General features: G+C 41.2%; 1 protein-coding gene across 1 annotated transcript in view; it reads right to left on the bottom strand.

The window, feature by feature from the left end:
• MED13 (mediator complex subunit 13) overlaps nucleotides 1-16,277 on the bottom strand; it is a 93,204-nt gene that overhangs the window by 12,149 nt on the left and 64,778 nt on the right. The window contains exons 11-20 of the mRNA XM_006138645.4: nucleotides 14,039-14,123; nucleotides 13,583-13,704; nucleotides 11,260-11,350; nucleotides 10,862-11,076; nucleotides 10,241-10,437; nucleotides 7,146-8,062; nucleotides 4,534-4,701; nucleotides 2,062-2,285; nucleotides 1,213-1,402; nucleotides 208-673 (exon numbers count right to left, since the gene is read on the bottom strand). Of these exons, the coding sequence (XP_006138707.1) occupies nucleotides 208-673; nucleotides 1,213-1,402; nucleotides 2,062-2,285; nucleotides 4,534-4,701; nucleotides 7,146-8,062; nucleotides 10,241-10,437; nucleotides 10,862-11,076; nucleotides 11,260-11,350; nucleotides 13,583-13,704; nucleotides 14,039-14,123 (2,675 nt within the window). The remainder of the gene's footprint in view (nucleotides 1-207; nucleotides 674-1,212; nucleotides 1,403-2,061; nucleotides 2,286-4,533; nucleotides 4,702-7,145; nucleotides 8,063-10,240; nucleotides 10,438-10,861; nucleotides 11,077-11,259; nucleotides 11,351-13,582; nucleotides 13,705-14,038; nucleotides 14,124-16,277) is intronic.

Raw genomic sequence — 16,277 nt, 5'->3', positions numbered from 1 at the left:
CAAAGCCTCAGAGTTTTAGGGTTGTAGTTCAGCTCAATCATTATACGATCCCTGGCATCTGATAAACAGAAGTTTACATTAACTCTTGTCATCAAGTTTTTGACAAAGAGGTGACAGATCAAAATAAAAAAACAGAGCATTATGTTCAGTTGCTTGGGCTGATTTTTTTGAGAGGAGCACAGCATGTTGAAAAGGATAACTCATTACCTTTCAGAGACTTCTGGGTGTGGCTGTGGAGGGACAGATGAAGTTTCCCCAGATATCCCAGCTACTTGATGAGCTGGTTGTTGCTGCTGTCCCCCAGTCTGTCCATTTGGGACTGCTGTAGCCTGTGTAGGCAGGGAGGCAGAAGAAGTACTGTTCATGCTGCTGAAAGGTGGAAACGAAGAAGATTTGTTTGTTGATATTCCACTGCCTATGTTGGTGGAAGACGACGAGGGGGCTGTAGTGGTCAGAGTTGAATTAGTTGTAGTAGCTGCAGAAGAGATGGCACTGTTTGAAGTCACTGTCATGGCACTACTGGTAGCAGCTGCAGTACTGGATGCTGGAGTGTTGGAATTTCCAGTGTTACCTGCCACCAGTGGCTGAGCAGATGCAGACTGACTTGTGGGGGGGACTAGATTTGGCTGACAAAGTAAAGAATTGTCTAATGGCTGAGAAGCAAGGTAAGGACCTAAAACAGAAGAAGAAGTAGTAAATTAAAAAAAAAAAAAAGTAAGAATTTAATTATTTCAATCTGATATGAAAGACCAGTAAGAAAATCTAATAGTTTTAGGATTGATTTCTTTGCATCTTACCCAACGCAAACAAGAATACCAACACGAAGTTTTCAGATTCAATTTCTAGAACAGGTTCACTCCACTCAGTCCCTTTTCATAGATAATTCACTAACAGATTTCAGGGGACTAATACTGAACTCTGAATGCAGCTCTGTTAGAACTGAGCCAATAGCAGGGCAGCAAGTCTAAACAAGTTACCATACAAATGGCCAGCAGGATTTACTGTGAAGCAATCTGGCAGGCTTGCCAGGGAAGACTTTACTAATGGCTAAGAAGTCGTTTTGAGAGTGTATATGCATGTATTTTTGCCTACGCTTCTTGTGACAATATTTGGGCATGTACTACATCTATGCTCACATCTTTCACTGCTACAATATTCCTATAAGTAACAGTATCAGATGAAATAAGGAGAGTTTAAAGAAAAATGCAGTACCCAGGTCATATCTGCAAACTTGAGCATAGAGCTTGAGTTTTGAAAATGCTTCATTGTTGGCATTAGTTGCCTGAGAGAACCATTCTGTGACCGACTTTTCTGAAAGTTTCTTTGAAGCAGTGGATCCAACTCTCATGATCCCATCAGAGAGCAGTTTACAGATAGGTCTGTGCTGGCCAAGTCTGCAAGCCTGCAAAAAAGAAAACAAACAAATAAACAAAAAAAGTTATAGTAATGAGTTCAGACTTTCAATGTTGCCAGGTATAAAGCATGGAATTCACCATAAAGAAATAGTTCTTTATGTTTGGTGGTAGTTTTTTAATGTTAAATAATATACCCTACCATATGGTTATCACAAATTGAAAAGCTGCTTCATAATTCTACAAAGCTAAATTGTACTGCAATATACGTGCCCCGTTTTTCGGTTATCACAATGTTTACTTAAGTGTAGGGGGGAAAAAACAGGGTACCATCATATCTAGCCTTATCTTTTAACCAAAGCTCAAGGAATACAAGCGTTTAAGTGTAACAAACAAACATTTGGTAGCACTTACTTAAAATGGTAGTACATAGTTTTACCACTTGATGGCATTGATAAAATAAGAAAATTGTTGACTGAAAAAAACCCACCACAACTAGTATCCAAATAATATACTGATAAACACCAGGATGCGTCTTTATCTTCCAAATATCTAACATCCATTTTAGAGGCCTTGTGAAGATGGTATTGTGTGCAAAAATTTCAACATAATTTGAGATCAAAGCCTGACAAATGACTAACTATACAATATTCTTTACATTCATTACACACGTTCATTACATTGTTGTTGTCGCTCATATATATTGTACCTCATATACTGCAGTCAGATCCCTAAAGAAGCTTTTTGCTCCATTCAGAAGGGCTTCATTCTCAGGACACACCACAACATAAGCAATGTCTCTTTGAGATCCGTAAGGTTCCAACATCAGCCTCTCCCAATATGGCAAGGCAAATGGAGATAACACCAGAAAATCATAATCATATCCCAGCAAAAATGTTGGAATTGGCAGTGGTTCTGGTGACTCATCGGTTCCTAGATAAAGACATTTCCCAATATATTAAAACCAAAACATTAATCTAGCAGAATCAAGTTCTCTTTGCCTTAATAATGCATGCCTGATCTAACCCTATATACAAGTGAACAATTTTTTATAGCTAGCTCTAGGTCTACAATAGCAGCTTTTGTAGTATTTCCAGGGTGGATTTTTTTTTAAATCATTGAAATTTTTTTTAAGAAATTGAAAATTGATTTTTGATCATTTAAATACATTTCCTCTTAAAAATAAGCATATAGAAAATTAAATTTATAATAAATTATGTTAAGTCCTCAAGCTTATCATCTATTACAATAATTTAAATAAAAGTATTAAACAGGACATGTCTGCAGTCAAAGCCACTGAACTGATGGTTACTGAACCATCATACTAAACAGCTGGAATATGTTCATGTGCAAACCCAGCCTTTCACAGAACCAGCTTCTACTACAGGTGCTGAGGGAATATTTTCATCATTTCATTTTATTCAAACCAATTCAATGAGCAGTTCATTTAAAAGTTAAGAAACGGACTTGGATTTGGGAAAAACATAGCAAAGCTTGTTTTCCTCTTCGAATCTATGAATAAGAATTATATGAGAGTAGAAGAAATCTAATTCTAAAATCTTGAAGGACATGACGACTAGGGATGTAAAATTTCGATTAATTAGCTAATCGAATAGTCGATACAATTTGCATCGACTATTCGATTGGTCGATAAGGGCGCCTCTGAAAGCACTGCGAGGAACATGGGGCCAACTGGGGGGGCTCAAACACTGTAGGGAGCCTGGGGTCAGCAGGGGACACTGAGTCACCAGCTGACCCCAGGCTCCATGCGGCGCAACCGCTTTGAAAAGCTATGGGGAGCCTGCTCTACTCCTGGCTCTACTCCAGGCTGGCCCTGCACTGTACACTGCATTTCAAAGTGGCAGCACCGCATGGACCCCAAGGTTTGGCCCCAGGCTCCGGCCCCAGGCTCCACATGCGTTGCCACTCTGAAGCTCCCAGTTCTCCCCCCACCCACTCCCACTGTCACTTTCTGATAGAGGCAGCAAGGAGTGGGGGGAGGCAGGCACACGGGAGGAGCGACTAGTCGACTAGCATGTCGACTATCCGATAAGCATTTGCTTATTGGCTAGTCGACTAGTCAGTCACAGAGACAAATCAGTTCACTAACTGCAGACAGTACTTTGTTTAATAAATCAGTTGATTTTAAATGAACACCACATTTTTTTTAAACAAACTTTTCTTCTGAAGTATCCAACACAGAGCAGTTTTAACTAATAAAAAGTTATAATGCTAGTTTTGCACATTAATAGAATTTCAATTTCTCTCCAAATACATCTTGACAAATCAAAAGTAAAAAAAAATTCTAGTAAATATAAATACACCCCTCCCCCCATTTTCTAACAAGGAAAAAATGTAAAATGTTATATTAATATATGTTAAGTTATATAATTGCTTAAATGACTGTATATAGTGGACAAATATAGTGGATCTTCTCGATTAGAAAAGATACCACCAAAAAATCATCATGAAAGCCGTATGTAGTTGCAAATCAGTATGCTTTAATGGTTACCAATGAGAATCAACTTTTCTTTATAAAAGTTCAAATGCAAAACAAGGTTAAAAATAACCGACTTTAATGAAGTTCCTGCCTGCCACTTTAAATTGTCATTAAAATTGGTTATTTTAAATTACTAATTTTACAAACCACTCTTATCAGAAGCAGTCTTCCTCAGCGAAGCACTGTACAAACCATTAAACTGCCCTACCTCAGTTTACACTCTCATTAAGACCCGATACAACCAAGAGGGAGGTCCAACCTGTTTTGTCTGAAGGATGTATCGTGTCCAATGGACATTAATAAAGCCTCTACAACTCCTACTGAACTTAATAAATTTGACCTTAACTCTCAGTGTAGAAAAGGCCTAAGATATTGGTTTGAATACTGAACACACAATATCTCTGCACATATGATTTCAAAGTGAAGCTATACTGTGTGTTTGTAACAGATACAACTAGCCTATTTCTGATTTTCCATCTATAACTCTACTGGAATTTATAAGATCCAGTGGATTTTAAAAAAAGCAAAACAAAAAACCTTGCAAAGTTGCTTTAAACATTCTGGTTTCTTAACATTAATGGTTTATTCCCATCACTTTAAATAACTATATTATTTAAATATTAGACATGTAATAAATGTAATCTATTCCCAATGAATGGGAATCTATATAAAGTAGTTTACCATAAGAGCCTCGGCCAGCCATTTTGTGAAACTGTTGCCATGTGAGCGGGCCCTGCACGCCCCAAGATCGGACTATTCGCTTTTTCTGAATAGCATCCTGAAGAACTGGCTGAAGTGATAGAAGCATGCGAAGGATGTCCTGTGAACATTGCATGCTCACATCCACAACTGAAAGAGAACAAAAATGTAGTCACAGTTTCAATAAAGGTATCTAAGAAAAGATCTGCAAAGAGTTTAAAAGGTCTGAAGCTTAGATGGATTTGGGAGTTTAAACAAAAAGTCACTTGCTTGAAACGTATGTTCTGTTCATGTAGGGCATGTAACTATTATCTTCAAGTCTTTCACATACCTAAGAGATAGCAATTAAAATCAGAAGAGCAGTTCCACTATGCTTTGATTTTCCAGACTATACAACAGTCTCTTCCTTGAACCCTTAGCTCTTCATCTTTTCATCTTCCTCTAAGCTATAAAATTAACACAAACCTAACTCAATTGTTACAGTTTCCAAAATTTTAGTATTCTCCTCTCTCAGACGTTTAGAGGGAATGCCATCCACCACTGCTTTCACAAAGTCTTAGTGGAAATCCTGTAAACAGTATTAAGTTTGACAAATCTGGCTAAAAATTATCAGCTGATATTCTAATAAGCACGGTCTCAGAGTTTAAAAAAAACAGCTTATAAGATGAGGCATTTCTCCCCCAACCCTTTTTATCAGTATTTGCCAAGAGAACATAAGCTTCAATTTTATAAGCCTCAAAAATATTTTGTCTACAGGAGGGTTTCCCAACTTGAACCAGCAGTGGTCACAGAGCACCTACTGGTGAGCAGTACAAAGTTGGCTGTCCTCCTCCTTGCTAGCCACTTTAAACTGCATTCAATACTACAAGAATGCTTTAGTCGTCGCCACAGAGACAGTATGAGCTCATTAATGGAGAAATGTGTCTGTGGCAATGAATGTGAAAAGAGGAGGTCCATGAGACAGAGGATTAACATAAAGATCTACTCTGGCAAAAGCTTTAATGCTCTCTGTGTTCTACATCAGGCCTGGGGAACCTCAGGCCTGGGGGCCAGAGCTGGCCCTTGGCTTGCCTGGATCCAGGGCCTGTCCTCAGCATTGGGGAGCCTGTGCTGGTGCTCCAGCCCCCCCTGCTAGTTCCCTAGGGGCTAGAGCACACAAAAACTACGAGGCTGGCCCCCCCCAGACTCTGGTGTGCAAGAGGAATGTGGGGAATGTCTTTTTCCTTCTCAGTCAGGGGCCAAAGTGAGGGGTTTTTTCCCCCCGGCTTCTCACTTGTGAAGTCCCCAACTGATTTTTCTGTGGGTCAGTGGCTCCTAACCCAAAAGAGGTTCCCCGCTCCTGGTCTACCATATATAAAAGCTGTCTTAGGTCTCAAGAAAATGTATATTTCACAGCCACTACACTACGTTAGTTACTGAATTTTCAACATTATTAGGGCTAAGGTGAATGAAAAAATAAAGTAGGCAGCAGAACTTATAGCAGCACTACATATCACTTTTACTATTGACAAATGACAGAATGCAAATCAAGATGTGTGAATGGGTTGAAACAAATCCGAGCTTTCATTATGTTCTGTCGGTCAAGAGTAGAAAGCAACATATTTTGAACTGTAGTATATGCAAGTTAGTCAAAAATTCAAACTGCACAAAAAGCGAACAAAAATGTCTGTGCCATACAGAAACCGGCTACAGCACTGCAGTGTTCAAAATAGGCAGAAATTGTGATCTCAGAGTATAAGCAAGCCTCAAATCTCTTTATGATGATTAATCATGCCACTGGACATGAATAAAAAAAAACACACCAACACAAAGAACTTAAGATACTTGTTACTACTGCAGAGAGAATTGAACGTTCTTTTTTGAGGGCAACTGTTTTTAGAGTGGCAATGTTCTTTTCAGAGTGGCAACAGATACCACTTAAACTTTCGCAAATCCCAATTCTCTCATAATAAACTTCAGAGGTCTATCACTCCCTCTTTCAATCTTCAAAAATGAAATTAAAATACCACGTTTCCTTGTTATTTCTATGTATGTAGCCTTTCATTCATTTCTACAGAAATTAATATAATATTAATATAATGCAGAACTGTCCAAAACGTCAATGCACTTTGAAACTTTTTAGGGGCAATGTGGGATACAGCCTATGTATTCCACACTTACACGCACACACCCAAAATTTCAATGTCCAAGACATACAAATACAGCATATTCCAAGCAAGATAGTATTAATCAACTGCTCAGTATTATCTGTGTTTCCTTTCTGCTCAGTAACCAATAGATACATTCTCAAAATACCAAATACAGGACTGTGTTGATTCACCATGCACCCAGACTGGGCTCGTGCAGCATTTCAAATCCATACAGAGGGTATATACTTTTTTAATGTAGGTTCTGGGCAAAGAAAACCTAGTTAGGATACTGATTTAGTCCCTAAAAGGCCAGAGACTAGGAACACAGCAGCAATGGAAATTCACTCAAGTGCAGATGTAGTGGGAATAAATCGATTGGCAAGCTTAACTCTCCTCCTCATGCTAGGAGATGCTTAGAAGCAAGACAGACAGATTTGCAGAGGAAAAAAACATAAGTAGATTTACCATTTCTTTTTGACCAATGATGCAAGCAAGTACTTTTCACAAGTGCTTCATCAACTTTTCCTCCTGACATATTGTCCATGAACTGGCGCCCATGTTCTAACGCTAGGTAGCAGTCATTGCAACAATCCCTTTCTTCTACACGTACCAGGTTGTTAACTGCACCAACTTTGGGTATAGGGTCTTGATCTGCTGCTCCAAATGGTGAAAACAAGTTGGTGCACTGATCTTGCAGCAAAAGTATTAACTCATCAGGCAATTTCTCAGGTTCTTTCAGTCCCCCACCACCACGCTCGACACAAGCAGCTCTAAGGGCTTCAAAACGTTTCTCTGCTTCCTTACCACACTCTGTATTACGCCCGAGGATGTCCAATTCATCTTCAAGAAACAGTCCAGAGTTGTTGCCAAACTTTCTATTCATGACTGCACTGAACCCACAGGTACACCTATACTGAGGCTCTGGCGCTGGATCGGGAATGTAAACTCCAACATCAGCACCTTTGATGTTCATGTTACAGACACAGATGCAGCAGCTGTCGAAGTTACAGTCTTTGAACAGATTCATTACCGATTCTGAAAGGATGAGATTCACATAAAGGCTGTGTGCCTCTGGGATGGAAGGTACAGTTGCAGGTTCAACTGAATTTAGTGGTCTACATGTTGATGGTGTGGACGCCGGTGAATATAAATCAGAATTTTCATATTTGACTGAACCTTGAGCACTGGCAGGTCCCCCAGCTCCACGAGGGGTTCGAGGGGTCCTTGGTGTTCTAGGAGTTGGGAACCGAGGTGTGGAAGGAGATGGGAGAATTCCTGCTCCACTGTTGCTGGGAGGTGCACTATTGGGTGGCATCCCAAACGGAGTATGAGTTTGGGGTGTGTAAGCAGGACCATACTCTTGATCCATAGTGCTTCCATCACTAGGAAAAGCAAGACACAAGATTTTTAAATGGAGTGATTTCTGATATACAAGAACATAGATTTTTTTTAAAGACACTTTTCAGATTCACATTTTAAAACAAAGGAAGTAATATTAGCACAAAAAGTCCAATCAAGAGAACAAGGTGCGGGCCTATTTGTGCTAAGTGACTATGCAGAATGGTTCTGACAGCAGTGCTGAAAACCCAACTAAAAAAAGTTTTTGGAAAAGAATTTGATTATAGCTGATATTTTCATATACACACATAGTGTGAAGGGCACCTTCTTTTCACACTACAGTAATTCCTCATTTAACACTATAGATAACACAATCATTTTCTGAAACCTAAGTGAAAACATGTTATGCGGGGTCAATTTTTCCATTGAAAATAATGGAAAAGGTGGGGGTTGCATTTCAAGCGGTGATGTCTGTTGGGACTGGGTCATAAGGTTGGGGGAGAAAGGGGACTGAGTTACAGCAGGGAAGGGAAGTGTTTGGCTCTGGGGAGGGGAGGGGAAAGGAAGGGGAGGAGAGGGGTTGGGAGTATGCCCCTGTCGGTGGGGGGGAGGGGGGTTGCCGGGGAACGGCGCGGAGCAGCGAACCCTTTGCCGCTTTGCAGGGAGGCAGGGGAAGCCCCACGCAGCTGCCACTGACAGGCTGGCTGGGGAAACCCAGTCACTGGCCTGCAAGTAGGGGCAGAGGAGAGGGGGCAAGGAGTCCGGTGAGGGGGAGTCAGCAGGGAATGGTGCGGTGAGCGGCAAGCCCTCCACCGCCGCTTTGCAGGGAGGCAGGGGAAGCCCCACGTAGCCACTGGCAACAAGTCAGCTGGGGAAATCGTGTTATTCCGGGTACGGTTGTGTAATTCAAAAAACATTCCCTTAAAAAAAAATTGTGCTATTGCGAAAACATGTTAAGCGGGCACGTGTTAAATGAGGAATTACTGTATGTTTATATTAAACAATATGGTGACATGTATCGCTCAGAAAATACTAACAGCAAACTGCTGGATCGGTGAAGGAAGCAACACTTGGAAACCTTTCACATTTTCTTTTCTAGTCAGCAAAACATCTCCAAAGATTTACCGGGATAATGAGACCTGAAAAACATTGCTTCTACACACGTCTGACCCAAACAAAAGCAGCCTATTGTATTCATGCTGCAGTTTAAGAACCACTTAAAAAATCTTATAAATATACAGCCCGTGTTTCCTAATCTACTGGCAAAAGATGTACATGCAGAATATCAGGGAAATATTCCTCAAGGAGAAGGAAAATAAAACATGTTTTCTGAACAACCAGTCAGTACTGAAAGCACTGTAGAGGGATGCTCATTTCTATACAACAACAACAACTGCTATACGGGTATGTCCACACTACAGTAGACATCCATGGCTGGCCATGCCAGCTGACTTGGGCTCAGCTGTTTAATTGCAGCATAGAGGTTTGAACTTAGGCTGCAGGGTCCCAGAGCTTGGTTCAGGCTCAAGCTGCAGACCATCTATGCCACAATTAACCAGCCCTGCATTTGAGTCAGAGCCCAAGCCCCTCAGGGCTTTTAACTGCAGTGTAGACACACCCTCTGTCATCACCAGCAGATGTCACATCACACACTGATTTCTAATTGTAAAGGACAAGGAAATGAACATGGGAAAGGAAATTTAAAAAAATAAGCACACACACCACATAAATTTCCTGCCCAATATTAGAAAAGCTAATCTTATTGTTTCTTAGAATTCAATTCTTAAACAGTAAAAGCACCTAAGCCAAGTCCTAGCAGTAGCTAGGATACAAAAAAAAAAAAAAAAAAAGAAACAGAATCCCAGGCTTGTAGTTAATTCAACTGTTGCAATCTTCAATGCTTATTACAATTAGATTTATACCATCAGGCTTCCCTAAGAAATCCTCAAATGAGACAATGAATACAATTTACAAACAGTTAAGCAGCTATTTAAACAGAGAAATTTCCTATTCTAGATCTAGTTTTTAATTGTAAGTTTTTTAATTCATTAGTTAATCAGTAATTTAAAAAGCGTCTTTGAATATTTCACACTATATTTTCGAAATGGAAAAACTATTCATTTCATTAAATGATATCCTAAAGTGTGGATAATTTTGGTAGTTTTATACAACTTTTAGAAAGCAATGGAAATCTATTTCTCATTCACTGGCACAAAGCATACCCCTCTTTGATGAATGGCATGGTGGGTCCTGGAGGAAGTAAATCCAGTTTTCCAACAGTCCAACTCTGACGGTAAATACACTCCTCTGGAAGCTTTATAGGAGGGAGGCATTGGCTGGGGAGAGTCTTTAGTGGGGCAAACATGGAACAACCCACAAAAGCTTGACTATTCTCAGGCTTATAGACATAGGAAAAATCCTACAAATTAAATAAAGAAAACATGAATACCGTGAATACAGTAGGTTATAAAATCTAGCAACAAAAATGCTACTAAGATTAAAGTAATCAATTAAAAATGTGTTACTAATTTGATTAACATTCTATATTTAGTCCATGCAATTAATATTTCTATTCTTAAAAGTAATTACAGTGCTGGTAGTGAACTGATTACATGCTGACATACGAAGGCCAGGGCCTATATTTCTTTAGTGGACTACACAAAAGGAGCAACTCAGTGTAATGGATTTCACTTAACAAGATTCAGGACATGGAAGTGGATGGATGAACAGTTAAAAATATAGGCAATGTGGTACGCTTACTTTCTATTAAAAGCTCTAGAAACATTCAGTGTATTGCTCGAATTTGGAAAAGGCATTCATCGAAGTTACACAACATTGCTTACCTTGATTTCAGACGGTTTTGGACTGCAGAAACCCTCATCTACTTCAATTCTGAACTGAACTCCTACACTAGAGCTATTCCCTTCAAGTATAGTTCCTCCAAGTGTAGTGTCCATACTGCCATATTCTTTATTGTTCATATTCATTGGTGAAAAGCCCATAATATGCTGTTCCAATGATGGTGGTGTTGGATACATTTTATGCAGATCTGCAGTGCCTGTTTCAAATAAAAAAAAAAATGTTCTTCAGAGGATACTCCAGGAATTCATTTATTATGTATTTTCCTCATTTTAAAAAATTCTAAAACTGAAATTTGCAACTACACATCAGAAATGGCACAATTATATTAGCAATCTACTTAAGGGAGAAAACGGGGGGGGGGGGAGGAAGGAAGCCTTACTTATGCATGACAATGGGTCCAAATTTCCTGCTTTTGACTCTTTGCAGTTGGATTTGTCATCTGAGCCATTCACTGTTCTTTTAGATCCAGGCTATAAGAGGAGGGGGAAAAAGTTAAATTCCCAGCTGAATGTTTTATTCACAGCATTTTAACTAGCTATAAACAAAACTGAACAGTATAGTCCAATCATAATTCCTCAACCTTGAAAAATAAAAAGTATAAAATTTCCCCCCTTACTGAATGCCTACTGTTTGAACTTAAAAATCATACTTAAGGAATCAAATATAGTATTTTGTTTGTTAGAAAAATGTCAGCATTGACACAAGCACTTACCAAAAAAATGTAATGCATTTCCTTATTTTTTGGCAAATATGATGAGATGTGCCAGTTAAAGTTTTCCTAACTGTAATGTTTAAATGTAAAAAATACAGGACTACGCTGGAAACCTTGTTTGAGAAGTGATGTATTTTATGCTCCTAATAACAACTGCACTTTTCATTCCGAGCCTTTATTTTCAAGAGATTTTCCTCAAACTTATTGATGTTCTCAGACAAGCAACATTTCTCTCTCCTCACAAAAACGTTAGTTTGTACTAGTTTTGCATTTGGTTAGAGCAGTGGTCTCCAACCTTTTAACACCCAAGATCACTTTTTAAATCTCCGAACAGGCGGAGATCTCCCGCCCTCTCTATTCTCCTCCTGTCCTTCATTTGCTATCCCCAGCCCTTACTTACACACTCTGATAAACAGTTTATTTTTAAATTATGCGATGTATAAAATTAAAATCATGTGTTTATAGTTATGAAATAAATGGTCTTTTTTATTCATACTATTTAAATCTAAAATGAAGCATTTATAAATATACATTTTGTGGGGACAGAGTTCTGCGGCTGGGGGCAGGGGAGAGGGAACAGGGTGCTGGAAGGGCAGAGGACAGGGTTCTGCAGCAGGGGGACAGAGTGCCAGTGGGGAAAGGTTTCTGCAGCTGGAGAGAGGGTGCCAGTGGGGACAGGAGAGTGGGGACAGAGTTCTGTAGCTGGGAACAGGAGAGTGGGAACAGAATTCTGTAGCTGGGGACAGGAGAGTGGGGACAGAGTTCTGTAGCTGGGGAGTGGGGTGCCAGTGGAGGCAGAGAGTCCCCTGTATCTGCCTCCTCTCAGGATTCCCCCCCCCCCCCCGAGGGAAACCAGCGCGTGCCTGCCCCGGGGCCGACCCCCCCGGCGCAGGAAAACCTCACACGCACCTGCCCCGGGGCCGACCACCCTGGCGCAGGGAAGCCCCACGCGCGCGTGCCTACCCCGGGGCTGACTCACCCCTCCCGCATGGTGCAGGGAGCCGATGCTCCGTCCCGCAGTACACCCGGCAGAGCAGCTAGCGCTACTTCCGGAATCGCCGGAAGTGGCACTAAGCTGCGGGACTTCTGTCCATCACCAGGAAGCCTACACTACCTCCATTTTCACTGGAGGTAGGTAGTGGGGCTTCAGGGGTGGGAGGGAAATGGGGGCGGGGCGGACAGGACGCCTCGTGATCGACTGGTCAAGGCCTCGTGATCGACCAGTCGATCACGATCGACCTGTTGGTGACCAAGGGGTTAGAGGTTACTTTACACAAAGACTTGGTATTAGTATACGTCAGCGGTGTAACTTTTCTATAAAAGATTCAAGTACCACCAATGTTCCCTCTAATCTTTTCGCTCCATTTCCATGAAGAATAATTATTACGTGCACCAAGGCATGTGTGATGTGCACCACCAACAGAAACACAAAACCTAGCTGTGAACACTCTGCAAATCAGCTGGGCAGTATCTGATTCTCTCCTGGAGCGACTGCACAAGCGCCCAGCTTACAGGGAACACTGAGTGCCACCAGAGACTGCAATCATTTTATTTCAGGATATTACCTACAATTAAGTGATTTGATAGAAGAAAGCCCACTTTAAAATTACCCGACTTTTTCATTGTTTTAAATATTTTAAAAGGTGTATTCGTGAGTATGCCGGCAAAAGAAGAAAAGTCTACGCTATAAGAAGAACATAGGGCTGGTAATAACATCACAGGTCTAGCTCTATATCAAAGGCAAGTACATTCTTTTTGCCCAATAAGGATGCAAAAGTGAAAATGCAGTCAAAACACTTTTTATATATTATAATTATAAAATAGGCTTATTAGATTATCAAAAATCTATACATTATATACCAGTCAATCACCAGGGCGGAAAATGCATTTTAAAAGCACATTTGAAAAAATCCTTTTCCCTCCACAAAATGTACAACAATTTTGAACAATTTTTACCTAGCAGCTGCTATTACTCTTGCAAATCACTTACTGTTAGTTCATCTTCATCAGAGTTGAAGAGATTGTCAAGGTCAGTATAAGACACTACCAAGTCTGTTTCGTGAAACAGGCTAGTTGATGCAGTGCGAGCATGAGCAGCAAGACGTTGTGCATCTATAAAGAAAATTAATATGTTATGTTCACCTCAGCATTGTACGTACTACACATTTATTTAAATTGGATATTTATGTCTTTTTAAATACTATGCAACAAGAAATCCAGATACGTCTGTTCAGACTGATACACATAAGGTAGCTTCACTTTTTACTAACTTCTTTTAAAATGCTACATCCAATATATTTTTGCAAGCTTCAATACTGAAATTTAAGTTAAGTGGCTTCTGAATTCTGAAAAAATACACATTGTGAAAGCTGCATGAGCTGTTACTAAAAACTGCTATGAATTCTGTTATCCATTCCATTAATCATTTTGAAACAAACTTATTTACCTTGCTTGACAGAAGGGCTAAATAGCGACATAGCATCTTCTCCTTCATGGGATAACACGGTAACAGCAGAGGTCCCGTCTTCAGCCTGGAAAAAACACCATATATGAAGAGTCATTTTTTTAAAAAACTATTTATATTACTATATGTTTCTCAAAACAAAAGATCAATGTTGAAAGGATTATTTTCATCTTTGATATTTACATGGCAAGGGACTGTAAGCTTGTTAAAAACTTCCTGAATAGTTTTTTTTTTTTTTTAATTTACCACACAAAGTACTGAAAAGATTATAAAAAGTACCAATACTATAGACCATGGGCTAGCAACCTTTCATAAGTGGTGTGCCAAAATTTAACTTATTCACAGATTTGTGTGCCAGGGGGAGAGGGAGGAAGCAGGGACAGGTTGGATACAGTGACCATATTTTCTGAACCAGCTGCAGCTAGGGAGAATAGTTTAATTTAAATTATGAAAAACAGATTAAACGTTGTAACTTTATCAAACTTCATTTTAAATAAACTAAGATATTGTGTCAAACACAAAAGGATTTAATGTTTTCTTTATTTACGGCAGGGCTGGGGAGTGGGGGAGAACCTTTTTTGGGGTCGAGGATCACTGACCCATAGAAAAATCAGCTGAGGACCACATAAGTTAGAAGCAAAAAAAACTCCTCCAAAAAACCCCAATCCTCACTGATGTGGCCCCCAACTGAGACATCTCACTCCTCTGGTGCTCCAGCCTTATAGAGTGAGGGGAAGGGACTAGGGATGTAATAGTGTAATCGATTAACTGATAAGCAAAAGCTTACAGGTTAATGCTATAGACTACATTCATTTCCCTCCTTCCACCCAGACAGTACATTTTTTAGCATGCTGGCCAGCAGCCCGGCTCAGTCCTGGCTTGCGACAGGTCCGAGACCTATCCCCACTGCGGCTCTGAATTTAAAGTGTCTTAACGGGCAGGCAGCCCGGCTCAGTTCCGGCTTGAGCAGGATCTGGGAGCTCAGACCCAACCTAGACAGGTGCTGCTGCCACCCCGCGCTGCTGTCTCTGTATCAGAGGCAGCAGCACAGGCAGCCAGTCCATGAGGGGAGCTAGTTTTTAAACTGGCTTCCCTTGCAGACCAGCTCCTGCCTGGTACACTGCCCTGTTGCCTCTGATACATTGGCAGCAGGGCAGAGTGGAAGAGGGCTCCTAGAGGGTGGGGACAGAGTGCACTGGCCCTGCTACTGGGACGATAGACTAGTTGACTAACAGATAAGAATTCATAAGGTTACTCGACTATTCAATTAATCGATATTTATCATCCCTTCAAGTGACTGGAAGGACTAAGGTTCAGGGTTTCCCACAGGCCAAATTTACTTTTCTGCTGTTCTGGAGTTAGTGGATTTTATGGACACCCTTAGGCTCTGGTGTAGGGACAAAAATGAGGGGTTCAGTGTGCGAGACAGGGCTGCCAGCAAGTGGAATAGGGATGGGGTGCAAGATGTGGGAGGGATGTAAGGCACAGAATGGGGAGAGGTTGCAAGGTCTGGGAGGGAGATAGAGTGCAGAAGCAGGCTGGGAGTGGGGTGTCTGGCCAGGTGGAGGGTGCAAGAGAAACGATGGATACAGGAGCAGGGTTGGGGTAGGTGTCAGGCCAGGCCGGGGGGAGGATGCAGGAGCAGGATGGGGTAAGGTGTCTGGACAGGAGGGAGGATGCAGGAACAAGAGAGGGTGTCAGAGCAAGCTGGGGGTGCAGGGTCTTGGCAGGGGGGAGGTGAGTGAGGGGGATTGAGACGTAAGGATATGGGCACGAGGGGGGACGCTTACCTGGCTTTGCGTCCCCTTGCAGCAATTGCTGCGGCCAAGCTGTCCAGAGCCGGTCCTGGAGGCCCCACTCCCATGGTCCGGAGCCAGCACCATTGCCACACAGTCCCAAGACCACATGCCCATGGCAGTGGTGCCGCATCCTACTATAGCCTAAACAGGTGCGGGGCTGAGCTCCCACCCACACGCCCCTGAAAATCGGCTCGCATGTCCTAAGTGGCACATGTGCCGGAGGTTGCTGACCCCTGCTATAGAATATAGTTCTATCTTATTTAACTTTTACCAAAAGAGAGACAGGGCAGATACTAATAATCCAGTTAATATTCTATTACAGTATTAAAACTGTTCAAATAAGTAAGCAGTCCCATAAGCCATTCAATCTTTGCCTCAAAAGTAAACTTACAATTGGGGGGGGAAGGGTTTTTCTTACCATA

The sequence above is a fragment of the Pelodiscus sinensis genome, chromosome 21 (assembly GCF_049634645.1).
Source record: "Pelodiscus sinensis isolate JC-2024 chromosome 21, ASM4963464v1, whole genome shotgun sequence".
Classification (NCBI taxonomy): domain Eukaryota; kingdom Metazoa; phylum Chordata; order Testudines; family Trionychidae; genus Pelodiscus; species Pelodiscus sinensis.
The sequence above is the reverse complement of the archived record's forward strand: the minus strand, read 5'-3'. Positions and strand labels throughout refer to the sequence as shown.